This window comes from Acomys minous (genome assembly GCF_964271855.1).
Source record: "Acomys minous genome assembly, chromosome: 12".
Taxonomy (NCBI): Eukaryota; Metazoa; Chordata; class Mammalia; order Rodentia; family Muridae; genus Acomys; species Acomys minous.
The window spans coordinates 122,490-136,783 of NC_140493.1; the positions used below are offsets into that span (position 1 = coordinate 122,490).

At 43.7% G+C, this 14,294-nt stretch overlaps 2 protein-coding genes across 4 annotated transcripts in view; one reads left to right on the plus strand and one right to left on the minus strand.

Moving 5' to 3' along the window:
- Positions 1-4,291, minus strand: part of NCKAP1L (NCK associated protein 1 like) — a 45,062-nt gene extending 40,771 nt beyond the window's left edge. Inside the window, exons 1-3 of the mRNA XM_084749242.1 lie at positions 3,960-4,291; positions 2,786-2,896; positions 1,563-1,655 (exon numbers count right to left, since the gene is read on the minus strand). Of these exons, the coding sequence (XP_084605368.1) occupies positions 1,563-1,655; positions 2,786-2,896; positions 3,960-4,061 (306 nt within the window). The 5' untranslated portion in view covers positions 4,062-4,291. The remainder of the gene's footprint in view (positions 1-1,562; positions 1,656-2,785; positions 2,897-3,959) is intronic.
- LOC311579042 (gametocyte-specific factor 1-like) lies at positions 1,942-13,242 on the plus strand. 3 transcript variants are annotated; one of them, XM_084749247.1, is made up of 7 exons: positions 1,942-2,135; positions 9,243-9,340; positions 9,543-9,663; positions 9,820-9,921; positions 10,819-10,885; positions 12,347-12,414; positions 13,090-13,242. In XM_084749247.1, exons 2-7 carry the CDS (start codon positions 9,248-9,250, stop codon positions 13,101-13,103), a joined length of 465 nt encoding a protein of 154 aa, XP_084605373.1. In that variant the 5' UTR covers positions 1,942-2,135; positions 9,243-9,247; the 3' UTR covers positions 13,104-13,242. The 3 variants fall into 3 exon arrangements, with proteins under 3 accessions (XP_084605373.1, XP_084605371.1, XP_084605372.1); XM_084749245.1 differs by having other exon boundaries at positions 1,943-2,181; XM_084749246.1 differs by lacking the exon at positions 1,942-2,135 and adding an exon at positions 7,435-7,595.
- Positions 13,243-14,294: the final 1,052 nt, after the last annotated feature.

The following is a 14,294-nucleotide window of genomic DNA, read 5'->3' on the forward strand; positions in this document are numbered from 1 at the left end:
CAGCCACTACAGGAAAAAAAAGGATGCTAACCTACTCCTAAGGTTGTCCTCTGACCTCCATGCACAGGCACACACGCGCGCACACACACACACACACACACACACACACACACACACACACACACGCCATACACACGTGATAATAATAAAAGAATTTTTAAAAAGAATTACCTAATCATCTAGCAGTTCCACTTATGGGTATATCAAAGATCTGAAATCACGCTCTACGAGGCACTTGAACACACCCAGTTCAGTTCATAGCAGGATTAGTCACAAAGCTAAAACGTGAAGAGGCAGCCCAGGTGTTCTCTGACGGGTAAGTAAGGAAGCAAACAGAGCATAACCACAGAATGGAGCCGTGCTCTGCCTTAGACGGTCGGAGAGTCTCCAACATCCTAACACGTGGGTGAACCGTGACATATCCTACTACATTATACAAGCCATCACAAAAGGATAAAAGGTACCAATTACACAAGACAGCATATTTAAAAATCATAAAAACGGAAATCGAACAGTTGTCTTCAAGGGCTATGGGACAGAAAAAATGAGAAACTGTTGCTTAAAGTGAGGAAAATGCCAGTTTTACAACATGAAAAGACAGTAGTTAATCATGAATACATTTACTATCACCGAATTGTATACTTAAAATGGCTAAGATAGTAAGGTTTATGGTGTGCACACTAAAATAAAAACTGAAAGGGGGACAAGGCAAACGGGTCAACGAGGCAAACACAGAGAACACATCCTCCACACACACGCTGTGACACACACACACACTGTGACACACACACACACACACACACACACTCCCACTCATACATACACAGCTTACACCAGTGGGTGAGGGCTTTAGCCTCACAAGTCTGATGATCCAAGGCTTATCCCCTGAGCTCACAAATCTGTAATCCAGCACTCCTACAGCTAGCCTGGTTTACAAAGCACAGTAGCAGAAACAAATAGGACCTGCAAGGAGAGAGCCAACCTCTGAAACTTGTACTCTGGCCTTCACACCCACTCCTAGGCATACACATGCCTGCAAATGCACGCACAACACACATACATAAATAAGTACTTTTTAAAATTGGGGGAACTATGGCCCAGTAAGCTGAAACTACCCATAATCCATCATCAAATGTATTTAGTTTGGATATCTGATATAAATATTCTAAATCCTCAGTGTGAATATATTAATAATACTTGATATAAGTTTATATTTTGTTTTGTTTTGTTGTTTTTGAAACAGGGTTCCGTGTAACTCAGGCTAGCCTAGAACTCAGTAGGTAGCTGAAGATGACTCTGAACTTCTGATTCTCCCTACCTCTACTTCCTAAGTGCTGGGACAGTAGATGTACGCCACCGGCCACATCCACTTTATGTGTCTCTTGAAATAAAAATACAGTATTTTATATATCATTCATTAACAACACAGCTTAGACGTCAGAGCATATCAGCGCCTTTCTCCTTTTTCCTTTCAAGAACTTGCATCAAGCATATACATGAACGCCTACCAAAAAAGGCTCAGCCACTGGAGCCCATGCCAGCCCTGGCTACAGAGGACTCACCCGAAATTCCATGACATCCACAAATGATTGGTAGTAGTTAGTGAGGAATCTGATTATCTCAGCTTTTTCGCGATGCACTGGTCCTAAATGTTGCTGAAAGAACCAAACAAGACATAAAATAAAAAAAGCAATTGACCTAAGTAACTAAAAACTAGGAGTAATACCCAGACATTCTTAACTGCCGAGCTATCTCTCCATTATCTGTCACACCTCAAGGGGTGAACGTGCTAGTGTAGTGGATGTAAACACATTTTTCTTTTGATCCCAAGTGTGGGATGGGGAACAGACTTGTGAGAGAACAGGTGATGTTTATCCACTTGGAAGTGGAACCACCTTGTGCGGGGCCTTGTTTTTTGCCAGCTGAAAAGCATCCTAGTTCAGGAGCCCGGGGCTTTTTGAGTCTTGGTATCGTTTGGCTGTTCATCACTCCACTTCGAGACGCTCCAAGAGAGGACCACTCCCGACCCCGGCTGCTGTTCCAGGTTCCAGCAGCAACTTTGGTGGAATTGTTGGTCTGCTGAAATCCTGCCTACTAAGCCATCGGACTCACTCCCAGGAACTGAATTCAACAAGGTCTACATCTCCTGTTCCCATAAACCTCCTTTCTCTCCTATCTAGGGTAAGTGGGTTGGAAGGGAGGTATAAGCATTTAAGAACCCCAAATAAAGTAGGTTTGGAAAAGTTGGCGTCTACATGCTAGGAAGGGATCAGAGGCTCACCAGCATTCTCCAGTCTCTAGACAAAAAATTTATATCCGGATTAGACGGCCACATGTGAGTCTGACTACAATTAGAAGGGTAGCTGAAAAGAGATGCCCAGTTTCCTTACAGTTGAAGACATCAGTGGGGGCGGGGCAGGGGGGGCAGGGGGATCAGACCCTGAAGATATTCTGTGTATAGATTGCAACGAATCTATAGCCAACACAATACAGGAGTACTGTGCTCTATACAGAAGTACAGAATATGCCACTGGATGCAAAGCATCCAGCAGCAAGGAAACATGATGTGGGCATCAAGAACTGCAGCAAAAGGTGTGCACTGCAAGGCTGGTGGAGCTGCCTCTCTGTAAGCACCAGTGTCCTCACAAACCTGTCTTGCAAGGCTGGGCCCCACTCACCGTGGGAGATGAGGAAGACGGCCACACTTAAAGACAAACAGCGGAAAGTGAAGAATCTGCAAGAATCTAATGTTACAGAAAAGGGGGAAACGGGCCCAGCTTCTCACCGTGCTGTTGCGGACATCTATGTTGGGAAATTTCTTGTTGATATACTTGAGACATGATTCCATGGACTTTTCCAGTAAGAAGGGTGGCTTGGATTTTGCATCTGAACAGGTCTGCACAGACGAAAATAAAATAAAACCACCAAACCGTATTTCAACTTAGATACCTACCTCTGCCTGCACCACTCAAGCATATCCTCTCTTGGGAATGGCAGTGTGGGATTTCGTTATAAAAGCAAGGCAGTCGATGAGAAAGAGGCTCGTTCCAGACAGTGAACCAGAGCCCATCAGAGCTAACAGCCTGGCATCTCGTCTTACCAGACAGAGGCTTGGCTCGAACACGGAGAGGAAGCTGATTCCCTGCCCCTCCTCTGAAGCCGGAAGTAGTGAGAAAAGGGGCCGATCAGAAAGTGGACTTTATATAAAGCTCAGTGCCACAGGCCTACCCAGTATGTGAGGACCTACCTCATCCCAAGAGGCTTTTACAAACAGCGTGAGGACACAGAGACCATGTTCCTTCCTGCCGCTTTACTAGAGGGTAAACAAATGCCCCTTCCTATGAGTCCCTTCTTTCTCTCCCTAGAGAATCTCACAGTTACCCACCTTTATCTCTGCCTCCTACAGCTTTGTCTAGGCCCTGGCTCACTTCTTGGCATCAGCTTTGCCCGGTCTCATAGTTACTCTCCTAAGCACATACGCACACACAGAGAGAGAATTCACAGCCCCAAAGTACTTTAGAAGACACTACCTCCTTTTCTTTCTTTCTTTCTTTCTTTTTTTTTTTTTTAATCCCTTTTAGGGAAATGATTACACACACACACACACACACACACACACACACACACACAGTTTTTGCCAGAGACCCAACTTGAATCTCAAAAAGTAGAGGAACTGGCAATAAATACACCCCAAATTCAAATTCTAGCTCCTAGACCCTTATCCGAATCATTCAGGACACAAATCTTCTCACCCATTCAACCCCTACCCTCAGGCCTAGAGTAAAGACGACGCTCTCGGAAAGGCAAGAATCTATGTAGAAAGGGCAAACCTTGAAAAGGAGTCTCCCTCTATCTCCCCAAACTGTGGGATCTATACCATCTGAGTGGCTGAAAGCCACTTAAGCATCGGAGGAGAAGAGGCACGCTTGACTGCTGGGCCTGCAGGCCTCCACGCTTACCTTCTTGATGTTGTACATGCGGATGAGAACTCCCTGACCCCGGTCATTCAGGATCGTGAGCTTCTCTGCTAATTTATGCTGGTAGGCAGAGGTCAAAGACATGATGGCCACCGAGAGAGAGGAGCACCCGGGTAGCAAAACCCGATCGCCCCAAATATTCTTAGCCTGGGTGGAACGCCCTCTGTGTGAAGGGACGCAGCCTGGTTGGTGTGCCAGGCTTCCGGCTGCTTCTGCAATTGGCTCATAACAGTCACGATGGCTCACAGGCCCTCAGAGCCCTCTGTGCTTCCTCTTGCACCCTCAGCAGAGGAGACTTCCTCTTTCTGATTGTGCAGCACTTTGGTAAGATGTGGGCGGAAACCGAAGAAAGAAACAGGCTCCTCTCAATGCAGCACCAACTGTTTTGGCCTTACCCCTCCCCAAGTGTCCCAAACAAAACATGCTCCATACACCTCTACACTTTCCCTTTTATGTCCCCATCAAGAACGCCTGTTATTTACTACTGACCCTTAGGCCCTAGCATCCTTTAGGACCCCAGTCAGATCCCATCTCTAACTATTCCATTCAATGCCATGTTCTATTCTACTCTATTTGATGTGTGTGTATACACACACACACACACACACACACACACACACGGTTGGGAGGGTTGAGAAAGGGTTTTGTGAACCCCAGGTTATACTCAACTCTATCTCTTATGTAGTTGGGGATGGCCTTGAACCTCTGCTCTCCTGCTTCCCCTCCCACTGTGCTGGAATTAGCTTCCTTGTTATATTTTTAAGCATCATGTGCTCCTCCCTGCTGACAGCTATGGTATCTAATATTGATATCTGTTGCGGTGTCTAGTACGGTGATTCCAGCAGTAGCAGCAGCACCTGGAAACTTGCTGGATACTACAAAAAATAAAATCAAACAATTTAAAAGAAATTTACTAGACATGCAAATTCTTTGACTTCACTCAAGACCTACTAAAGACCTACAAACTCTCACTCAAACACGTGACACAGGAGGCCAGAAGACAGCATCTGATCCTCTGGGAGCTGAAGTTACAGGTGGGTGGGTGCTAGAACCTAACTCAGGTTCCCTAGAAGAGCAGCAAGTACTCAACCCCTGAGCCTCCATCTCTCCATCCCCTAACTTGCTGTATTCTGTAACAAGTTCTCTGAGTGACTCCGATGTGCCCTCCAATCTGAGAACAATGCTAAAGAAATGATGCTGTGTAACAAAACTTTTCCTGGGGAGACGCAACCCACGCTCTACTCACCGCAGATGGGGAGCCCACAACAAACCAAAGTACAACTTGATGAACCGAAGATTTCATTTAGGTTATTTACAGGAACGTGGTTGAGGGGGTTACTTACAGGAGCAGAAATAATTCAAAGACAGCTCCATCACCACAGCGCCCCAGCATGGGTGGGCTCACAAGGCTGGGCACCTGGAGCCCTCTACACAGGCTCAGCAGCTCAGCCAATTAGTGTCCTTCCAGGTGTTACAGCTGGCCTAAGGTGGGCAACTCAGCTGGTTTCTGCTTCTTCCGGCTAGTCTAGCCTCAAAGTCTTCTTTGCAGTTTGGTTCTATCTTCTAAGAGGGACGACTCTCAGCGTTTACTGTTTATTCTGACAGGGCCTTGTGAATCTAGTCAGTTTCAAAGACTTCCTGGAGCTCTTCTTTATAGTTTGCCTTCCTGCTTAAAGAGTTTCCCTATAGGTGGAATGTAAAAATCCCGAAGGAAGCTGTTACTCAGCTGACTGAGATCAGTCCCTGCCCTCGGGGATTTGGACTGGCAAACCTGTGGTAGGAACCTGAATTCCCAGGTTCCCAAGGAGGTCTTGAAGCAAATGTCCCAGGGAACTCATCTGAGAAACACCCATCTGCAGCAACACCTCTTAGACACAGCAACCACTCGACAAATATACTGGTTATAGAAACTTACTGAGGGCTAGTGTCGCGGCTGAGTTGATAGAATGCTGGCCCAGCAGATACGAAGTCCTCGGTTTGTTAGCCAGCAGCACATAAAACCAGGCATGCTGGTGCACACCTGCAATGCCAGCCAGCACTCAGGAGGCAGAGGCAGAAAAACCAGAAGTTCAAGGTCATCTTTGACTACAGCCTAACCAGCATAAGAACCTGTCTTGAAAAACCAAAGACATAATAATAATAACTTATTGAATTAAGTTTAAATTGATAAAAAAATAAATCCCATAATGAGGAGCCAAATTAATTAGCAAGAGATTATTTTCATACTCGAACCAAGCTTCAACCCTCTACCTAAAGAACATCCAACTCACTTCAAGTTTCTTTCAACACAAAGTAAAAGATCCGGGGAAAGTGCTAAGCCAGGGAAGCCTTTGCTTCTATTCCCTTCCCACAGCCTCATCTCTACTGTTTAATAATCCCATTTTTTTTCCCCATATCCAGAGCTTTCTCATGAGCTCAAAATCTTGGGTTGGGGTGAGAGAAAGGAATCCCGTTTCATGTTATATTCCCACCCCACCTTCAGTGAAAGATTGCTGGAGCCTGGCAAAGCCAGCCTTCAGCTGGTGTGGGGGTTGGGGGGGGCTAGAACCTACACTTTGATATCATCCAGAATCAAACTCTCGATTAATGTAGCTCAGTACAGTGAGTTGAGCCTTATGATTTAGTGGCTAAGAGCCGAGGTTCTGGGCCCACGTAGTTTACGTCTCAACTCTATCATTTACCAGCGGATCCAGATTACATACCTTTAAATGGGATTGGATTGATAGTGACTTCTACCTCGTGAGGCTACTGTGTTACATTGATTAGTTTACAGAAAGTGATAACCTAGCTGTTCGCTACATAGCAGCTATTTCAGTGTTCTACATGTGTTAGCTCAGACGACGTTAATAATGCTACTGAAACATGTGCACGCCTTGTGGTAACTTTAGGCTATTGAGTTGGTTTTCCTAATCTATTAAATGATGCTAGTCCCTTATACAACTATGGAAGGGATTCAGTGATTTATTACATGTATATGCTTGGCTCAGGGCCTGGTATATTGGATTAAGTATACAAAAAAAAACCCTGAAAATTTGATTTTTGAATGTGTAATGAGCTTGTCCTATCACTTTCTATGGAATTCTATATTTGACTCCCTATAAAGAAAAGGGACAGGCTGAAAGATGGGGCTTATTGTGTCAACAGGTAGTCTTTAGGGATTTACTTTTAAAATTATACCATAGTTCCTTCTGCGTACTTGAAGAACCCTTCTAAAAAACATTTAATTACCCCAGAACAAGGCCTAGCAATAATGCAGTAACCTAGTAACTATTACCCAGAATCCTCTGAGGAGCTCTTAAAGCCACACTCAGCCAGCCTGCACTCTTAAGTTCTGATCCAATAGTTCCGCAGCTGCGCCAAAGGGTCTGTCCCTTTAAGACTTCTCGGCAATTCCCCACGTGCAACCAGACTGAGAATCACTTCTCTAAGACTTCACTATGACATCATCAACACTTCCCAAACTTCTGAGGGTAGAACCGACAGTGGGAGGAGAGGAACTGAACTGAAAGCCTGGACAGCAAGCTGATTCCTTCTGCTAACTGGAGGGTGCTGTGCTTTCTGCCTTCTCAAACTTCTTCCATTGACACTTCCCTTTAAGGGGCAGTGCTTGAGAATACGGTAAGTCTCATGATCCTTGTGCTAGTTTAAAGGATGAAGGTGGCTTTGAGGAGTCTAACATTAAATCAAATAGCCTCTATCATAGTCATGTCCCTCCATAGGAAATGCCATGTTTTGGTTAATGAACCTGTTGTCACTGTGTATCCTCCAACAATCTTTGTTTATTGAGACCATATCAGCCGTAACCAGAGTTCATGCTTTCCTAGGCAACTGGCTGAAATAACAGGTTTTCTGAAGACTATATATAGGTATTAAAACACCTTTGAGTTACCTTTTTTAATCTAAAGATAATCATATATAACAATGGGTTTTACAAGCTTTAATTTTCTAGAAAGTCAATTCACTTTATTATAAGTATCTCTGGCTCTAGTATATTCCTTAATATGCAGTAAAAGCCATAAAGAACCCACCCAGTGCCGGGCGTGGTGGCACACACCTGTAACCCCAGCACTTGGGAAAGCAGAGGAAGGTGGATCTCTGTGAGTTCGAGGCCAGCCTCGTCTAAAAAAAAAAAAAAAGTCCAGGACAACCAAGACAACACAGAGAAGCCCTGTCTTGAAAAACAAAAAATAAAAAATAAAGGCTAACCCTGGGTTGTGTTCACAAAAGCTACCAGAATCTAAATCCCTGGATATAATCACCAAAATGCCCTCAGGGAAATCTGACATTTAACAGTCTAGCTCTATGCCTTTTGTCTACGCCCTAGGCATGGTGCACAGCCAAACAGAAATGGGCACTTTCTATCCTTATTGCTTATGCCACTCTGCCTTGATCTTTACACACACACACACACACACACACACACACACCACCTCCACCACCAAACTACACATCACTGCTTTGCAGGAATCTCAGCTATAGCTGTTGCCTGGAAACTTGGGGATCCTTGACATGCACGTCTGCTTGGAGAGCTAAAGGCAGCCGGCCTTGGGGAGAGAGGGCCTCCTATTGGCTTTGAGATGGTTTGCGGTTAGCTCACTTCTGGGAGCTTTCATATGTTAATATCCACAATTTAGAGATTTCAGGCTAGTATTCTTAGGTAAATGCAAGGTATATTCAGACATTATATTGTGGGTTTGTTTTTTTTTTTTTTTTCTCAATTGGTAGCTCAGTTTTAGGAAAGTTGGAGAAGAGGGAGAGTAATGAACACTGAAGGAACCAGCTTCCCAAGCCTTGCCTCCTCTAGCGCACACATGTTGAATTTAATCATCTCCAGCTCTGTGATTTTTTTTTTCAGGGATTCTTGCCTGTTTAATATTCTAAATGGAAATCAAGCACTCTATTTAAAGCAATCTATGAGTGTGTGAAATGTTAAATTTGGCTTCCCAAAGCAAAGAAGCAGAGACTTTCCCCTATGGTCCAACTAGCTTTTGTTACTCGCGCGCGCGCGCGCGTGTGTGTGTGTGTGTGTGTGTGATAATAAGGTGTGGGATGAGTGGATGTTACCAGCATTTGTCAGTCACCCCATTTTCGTGCTGGGTTCTGAACTCCAGGCTTCAGGATTGAACAGAAACCACTCTTAGCTGATGAGCCATCTCTCTCCAGCTCCAGTACCATGTTGCTTTTAAGAGTAGAAAATAGGCCTATGTCAAGACAACCTGACCTTAAGTGGTAATCTTTTTTTTTCCTATGATCCCTGCCTTTTAGGACTAATGGAGTTGGAATCCATAGAGCTCTGTCCTTACGACCCAAACCACAGGATTCCAGCCAGCCGGTTGCAATACCACCTAGCCTCATGCAAAAAGGTAAGTTTCCCCGATAATAGCTGTAAATTACAGGAGAGGGAAATTTTCAGAATATAAAAAGATAGTTCTCTGGTTTTGCTTTTTAGTTCTGATCTAGAGACTAAGTCACTCTTAAAGTGAAGGCATAACATCTCTTCAGCATTTTCAGAAATGAGTGGAAGATGGCATACAGGCAAAACCTAACAAGAACTTTTCCTTCTAGAAAAATCCAAAGATAGCTAAAAAGATGGCTAACTGCAAATACAATGCTTGTCATGTGGTCCCGATCAAAAGGCTCAAGGAACATGAGGCCAACTGTGTCAACAGGACCGCCATGGATGACGGTAAGCCTTTCATCTGAGAACAGGTCTGTAGTACCAAATTCTATGGCTTCCTAATTCCCCATATCTCATACTGACTTAGAAGCCTTGTCCAAACACAGCAGATAATTTTTTAATTAACTATTCTAATTCAAGACCTTCTTTTCTACTTTGTTTCAGAGCCACTTAACCTTCAAAAGATTACTCACCCAAGCTTTGAAGGAGACGAAAACGTATGCAGTGCTGGCAATCAGATTCCTGACCCTGATGTCTGGAACGTGGGTGAGCAGGGCTGATCTGAACACAACTGTGAAAGGGAGTATGCTTTAGTACTAGCAGACAGTGCCAGGCGGCGGTGGCGCACGGCTTTAATCCTAGCACTGGGGAGGCAGAGGCAGGCAGATCTCTGTGAGTTTGAGGCCAGCCTGGTCTACAGAGCAAGTTCCAGGACAGCCAGGGCTACACAGGGAAACCCTGTCTCAAAAAACAAATAACAAAACAACAACAAAAAGAACCAGCAGCAGATAGTAATAAATCTTTATGCTCTTCTCATAAAACCCTTTCACTACATCAAATTACTAAGTCTATCATCTGTCTCTAGAGGGTGGCCTAGTTAAAAACAGTAGTCTGACTGAGCTATGAGCCAGCATCCCATGGCCACAGCCTTTGACCAAGACTGAACCTTGATCCGCCAAGGCAGTCATACTTTGCATAGCCTCCTGATTTACATGGCAGAGATTGTGTAACTGGAAAATCAGACTCAGCAGCTCAAATTAAGGTCCTTGTATCATAAACTGTTAGATCTGGACTGCCTTTATTCACAAGGTGCAAATTACATGATAGGAAACTACCGAAAAGTGGCCCTAACCAAACAACTGCATCCTCCAGTTGGCAATACCCTCACTCACAACTCCATGTATTCCACAGCCTTACACAGCCATGTACAACTGCCTTTAACCGCCTGATTTGAGAAGACACTTGCATTCACGTTCCCCTGGTAAAAAGATCACACACCTAAACGTAAGGGGGTGGACATGTGGTCCCAAGCAGAACAGCCACTTCCCAGCCACGGCCATAGAAGAAAGGCTAAAGAAAGGCTCTCTACCAGCTAGCTTTCCCTGCGACAGTCTGAAAATGCTCAGGAATTGTGTTTCTTCTTTCTTATTCTTTACTTTCTAGATCATACGCATCATTTTCCTTCATTTGTTCTTGAGACTTTTGCTCCAAAAATGCTGGTTTGTGAAAGGTAAGATAAACTATATGCTCATCTCCATCATTCAGGTTATTAAGTTTGACTCATTTTTTTTTTATGGTTTGGTTTGGTTTGGTTTGGTTTGGTTTTTCAAGACAGGGTTTCTCTGTGTAGCCTTGGCTGTCCTGGACTCACTTTGTAGACCAGGCTGGCCTCGACCTCACAGAGATCCACCTGACTCTGCCTCCCGAGTGCTGGGATTAAAGGCATGAGCTGCCACTACCACCACCACCACCAGGCCAACTCTTTTTTTAAATCTTTGTTTGTTTATTTGTTCATTTAGCATGGCCAGGGCATATGTGGGCAGGCCAGAGAACAACATGCTGTCACTAGTTTCCTCCTCCTACCCCATAGATTCTGGGCTTCGAACTCAGGTTGTAAGGCTTGGCAGCAAGCACTTTTGCTCACTCAGCCATCTCACCATCCCTAAGTTGGACTTCTGAAGAGAAAATGACCATCGGGCCATAGGCTCAAATGCCTGGGCTTCAGTCCTTAACTAAAAGATTTGTGGTCAGGTCTGTGGAGCAGCTCCATTGGTAAATGCTTGCTGTATAAACATGAGGGCCTAAATTCAGACCACAGGCCAACAAAAGCAGTGAGGTGTAGTGGTGTGAGCCTATAATTATAGAACTGAGAAAGCAGGGTCAGGAGGGTCCCTGGAACTTGCTGGACAGATAGTCTAGCCAAATCGCTAAACTCTAGGTTCAGCAGGAAACTTCATATCAAATAATATTAATGTTATTATTATCATTTATTATTAATTATTAATGTGGAAGTCTGAAGAGATGTTCCAGTAGATAAAGGGTGCTTGTTGCCAAGATGGGCAGCCTGAGTTCCATCCCCAAGACACACACACACACACACACACACACACACACACACACACAAACTTACAAGTTTAAAATACAGGGATGAGGAGGTGGCTTAGCAGTGATCACCTGCTGCTCGTCCAGAGGACCCAGGCTTGATTGCCAGCACCCACAGCAGATCACAGCCACCTGTAACTTCCAGTTCCAGGAATTCAACATCATCTTCTCTCTCCATGTAGTGGAAAACAACTGAAGAAGCATCCAACACTGAGCTGTACACACAGACACACACAGACACACACACACACACAATGGGTACTTTCCTTCTCAAGAGTTCACTGGGGATGTATTCCATCAAGGCCTTGTATATACAATATTTATAATTCTGCAAAGAACAAAAAACAAAAAACAACAAAAAAAAACCTTCCCAGATAGAAAGGAACCATTTATGCACAAACAGCTCAGGACCCCCTAGCCAGACAAAAGAAGCAAAAGACAGAAGTCAGATGGTTGCTACTGTAACCCTGAGTAACTAACATAAATTATGCTGAGTAATGAAGTTCTGACTCCCTGGAACTGGGTATGTCAACCCTAATTCCCGTGCTTGCTGCCCTGTTAACTTTCCTCTTCTGGTTCTCTCCTTCAGTGACTCAAGAGACCTACAGGAGGCCATGGCTGATAAACATCCCAACAGCTACAAGTCCTGGGGAAGAGGTAAAGTTACTTTTATCAGGGTAACATCAAAGTTTTAACATTGTGATCTAAACTTGCAGAAATTCTTAGACAAACCTTTCTTAAAAAAATAAAAAAGCATCCGGGCGGTGGTGGCACACACCTTTAATCCCAGCACTTGGGAGACAGAGGCAGGTAGATTTCTGTGAGTTCGAGGCCAGCCTGGTCTACAAAGCGAGTCCAGGTCAGCCATGGCTACACAGAGAAACCCTGCCTCGGAAAAACAACAACAACAACAAAAAAAAAAAAAAGTAAAAAGAAAGCTATTGAATGTGGTGATGCACACCTTTAATCTCCCTGAACTCAGAAGGCAGGGGCAGGCAGATCTCTGTGAGTTCAAGTCTAGTCTGGTCTACATAGTGAGTTCCAAGCCAGTCAGGGCTACAGAAGACCCCATCTCAAAAAAATACTGAAAATATTAAAATGCTGGTTAGGGATTCAGCTCAGCAATAATGCCCTGGCCTCCCATGTACATGGTCCTGGTTCAATGTCCAGAAAAAAAGCAATATTATTCTATTCCTCTTTGACCCACAGTAGAATACAGGGAAAGTTCTGGGGACTTCAGATCAGACTGGAGAAAAGACTGTTTTTAAATTCTGCTGGAACAACTCAAGCTATGAAAATGACACTACTTCAATCTTTTCTTTTCCCCCTCAGGTCAGAAAAACTGATGGAGACATTTCGAATTAAAGTGTCAACAGACAAATAGAAGTCATTTTAAACCTTAAGAAAATCTCAACTTTTAATAACTCTTGTGATTGTCATCTTAACATGTTTTTATTTAAATAAAGAATATTTTCCTTTTACAAATTTAGTTGATTTCTTATTTTTCCTAGTTTGGGCTACAGAGGTAATTTGCCTATTTCTATTATTAGAAGGGGGTTACCATTAGCCTGTGAGCTGTGAAACTATTCCATAACCAGACTATTCATTCCCCCAAGATTTTCCTCACTTACTGTCTCTTATTTGTGTGACTCTCCAATCACTTTCTTCAATCTGCTGTACAAATCTTCCATGTTTTTAAAACATACAGTTTTTATGACAGGCTGAGTTTGGAACATAGCTCTAAACCTCCTCACTTCTAAGTAACCTGGGACTACAGACATTTCCGATGTAGTATTTGCGTTCCTAACTCTGCTGGCCCAATTTGCTTCCATCAGATTACACCTTATTTTTCACTCTGTTCATTTTTAAAAGTCATCCTTCACCCTTCACCAAATCCCTGTTCTAGCTTTTTTAAGCCCAACTCTTTCGCCACACTAAAACCTTTCCTGTCTCTTTTCGTGATTTCTAACACAGATGTTAAATATAAATGATTTTCTCCCTTCTACCATGCCACCAATCTCAAGAGAAGTCAGAATTGTGTGTGCTACAGGCAGTAGCACAAAGCCTGTAATTCCAGTACTCGGGGAGGTGGATTGCTGTGAGTTCGAGGCCAGCCTGATCTACAAAGTGAGTCCAAGAGAGCCACGGCTACACAGAGAAACCCTGCCTCAAAAACAAACAAACAAAAAAGAAGCCAGCATAACCAGCCTAGCACTGCATTGTGTAAGACATATGTAAATGCTGGATACTTCCCACTGAGGCAAGGTCCCCCTGTAATCCAGGCTAGCACCCAACATCAACTTCTTTTAGGCTGTATCTCTTTATTGAATGTACCAATCCTTTTTAAATAATAACGCTGGGAGGTTTTCATTTTTGTTTTGTTTTTCTAGTTTGTTGAATAATTCAGAGCTAGTTAGACTTACAGTTAAAAATATATCATAGTCAAATGAATATTTTCTGTCATTTTGGGGTTTATTCCTGCACAAGTTACTACAGTCTTTTTTTTTTTTTTCCTCCAATTATGGAAGAAACAAAAG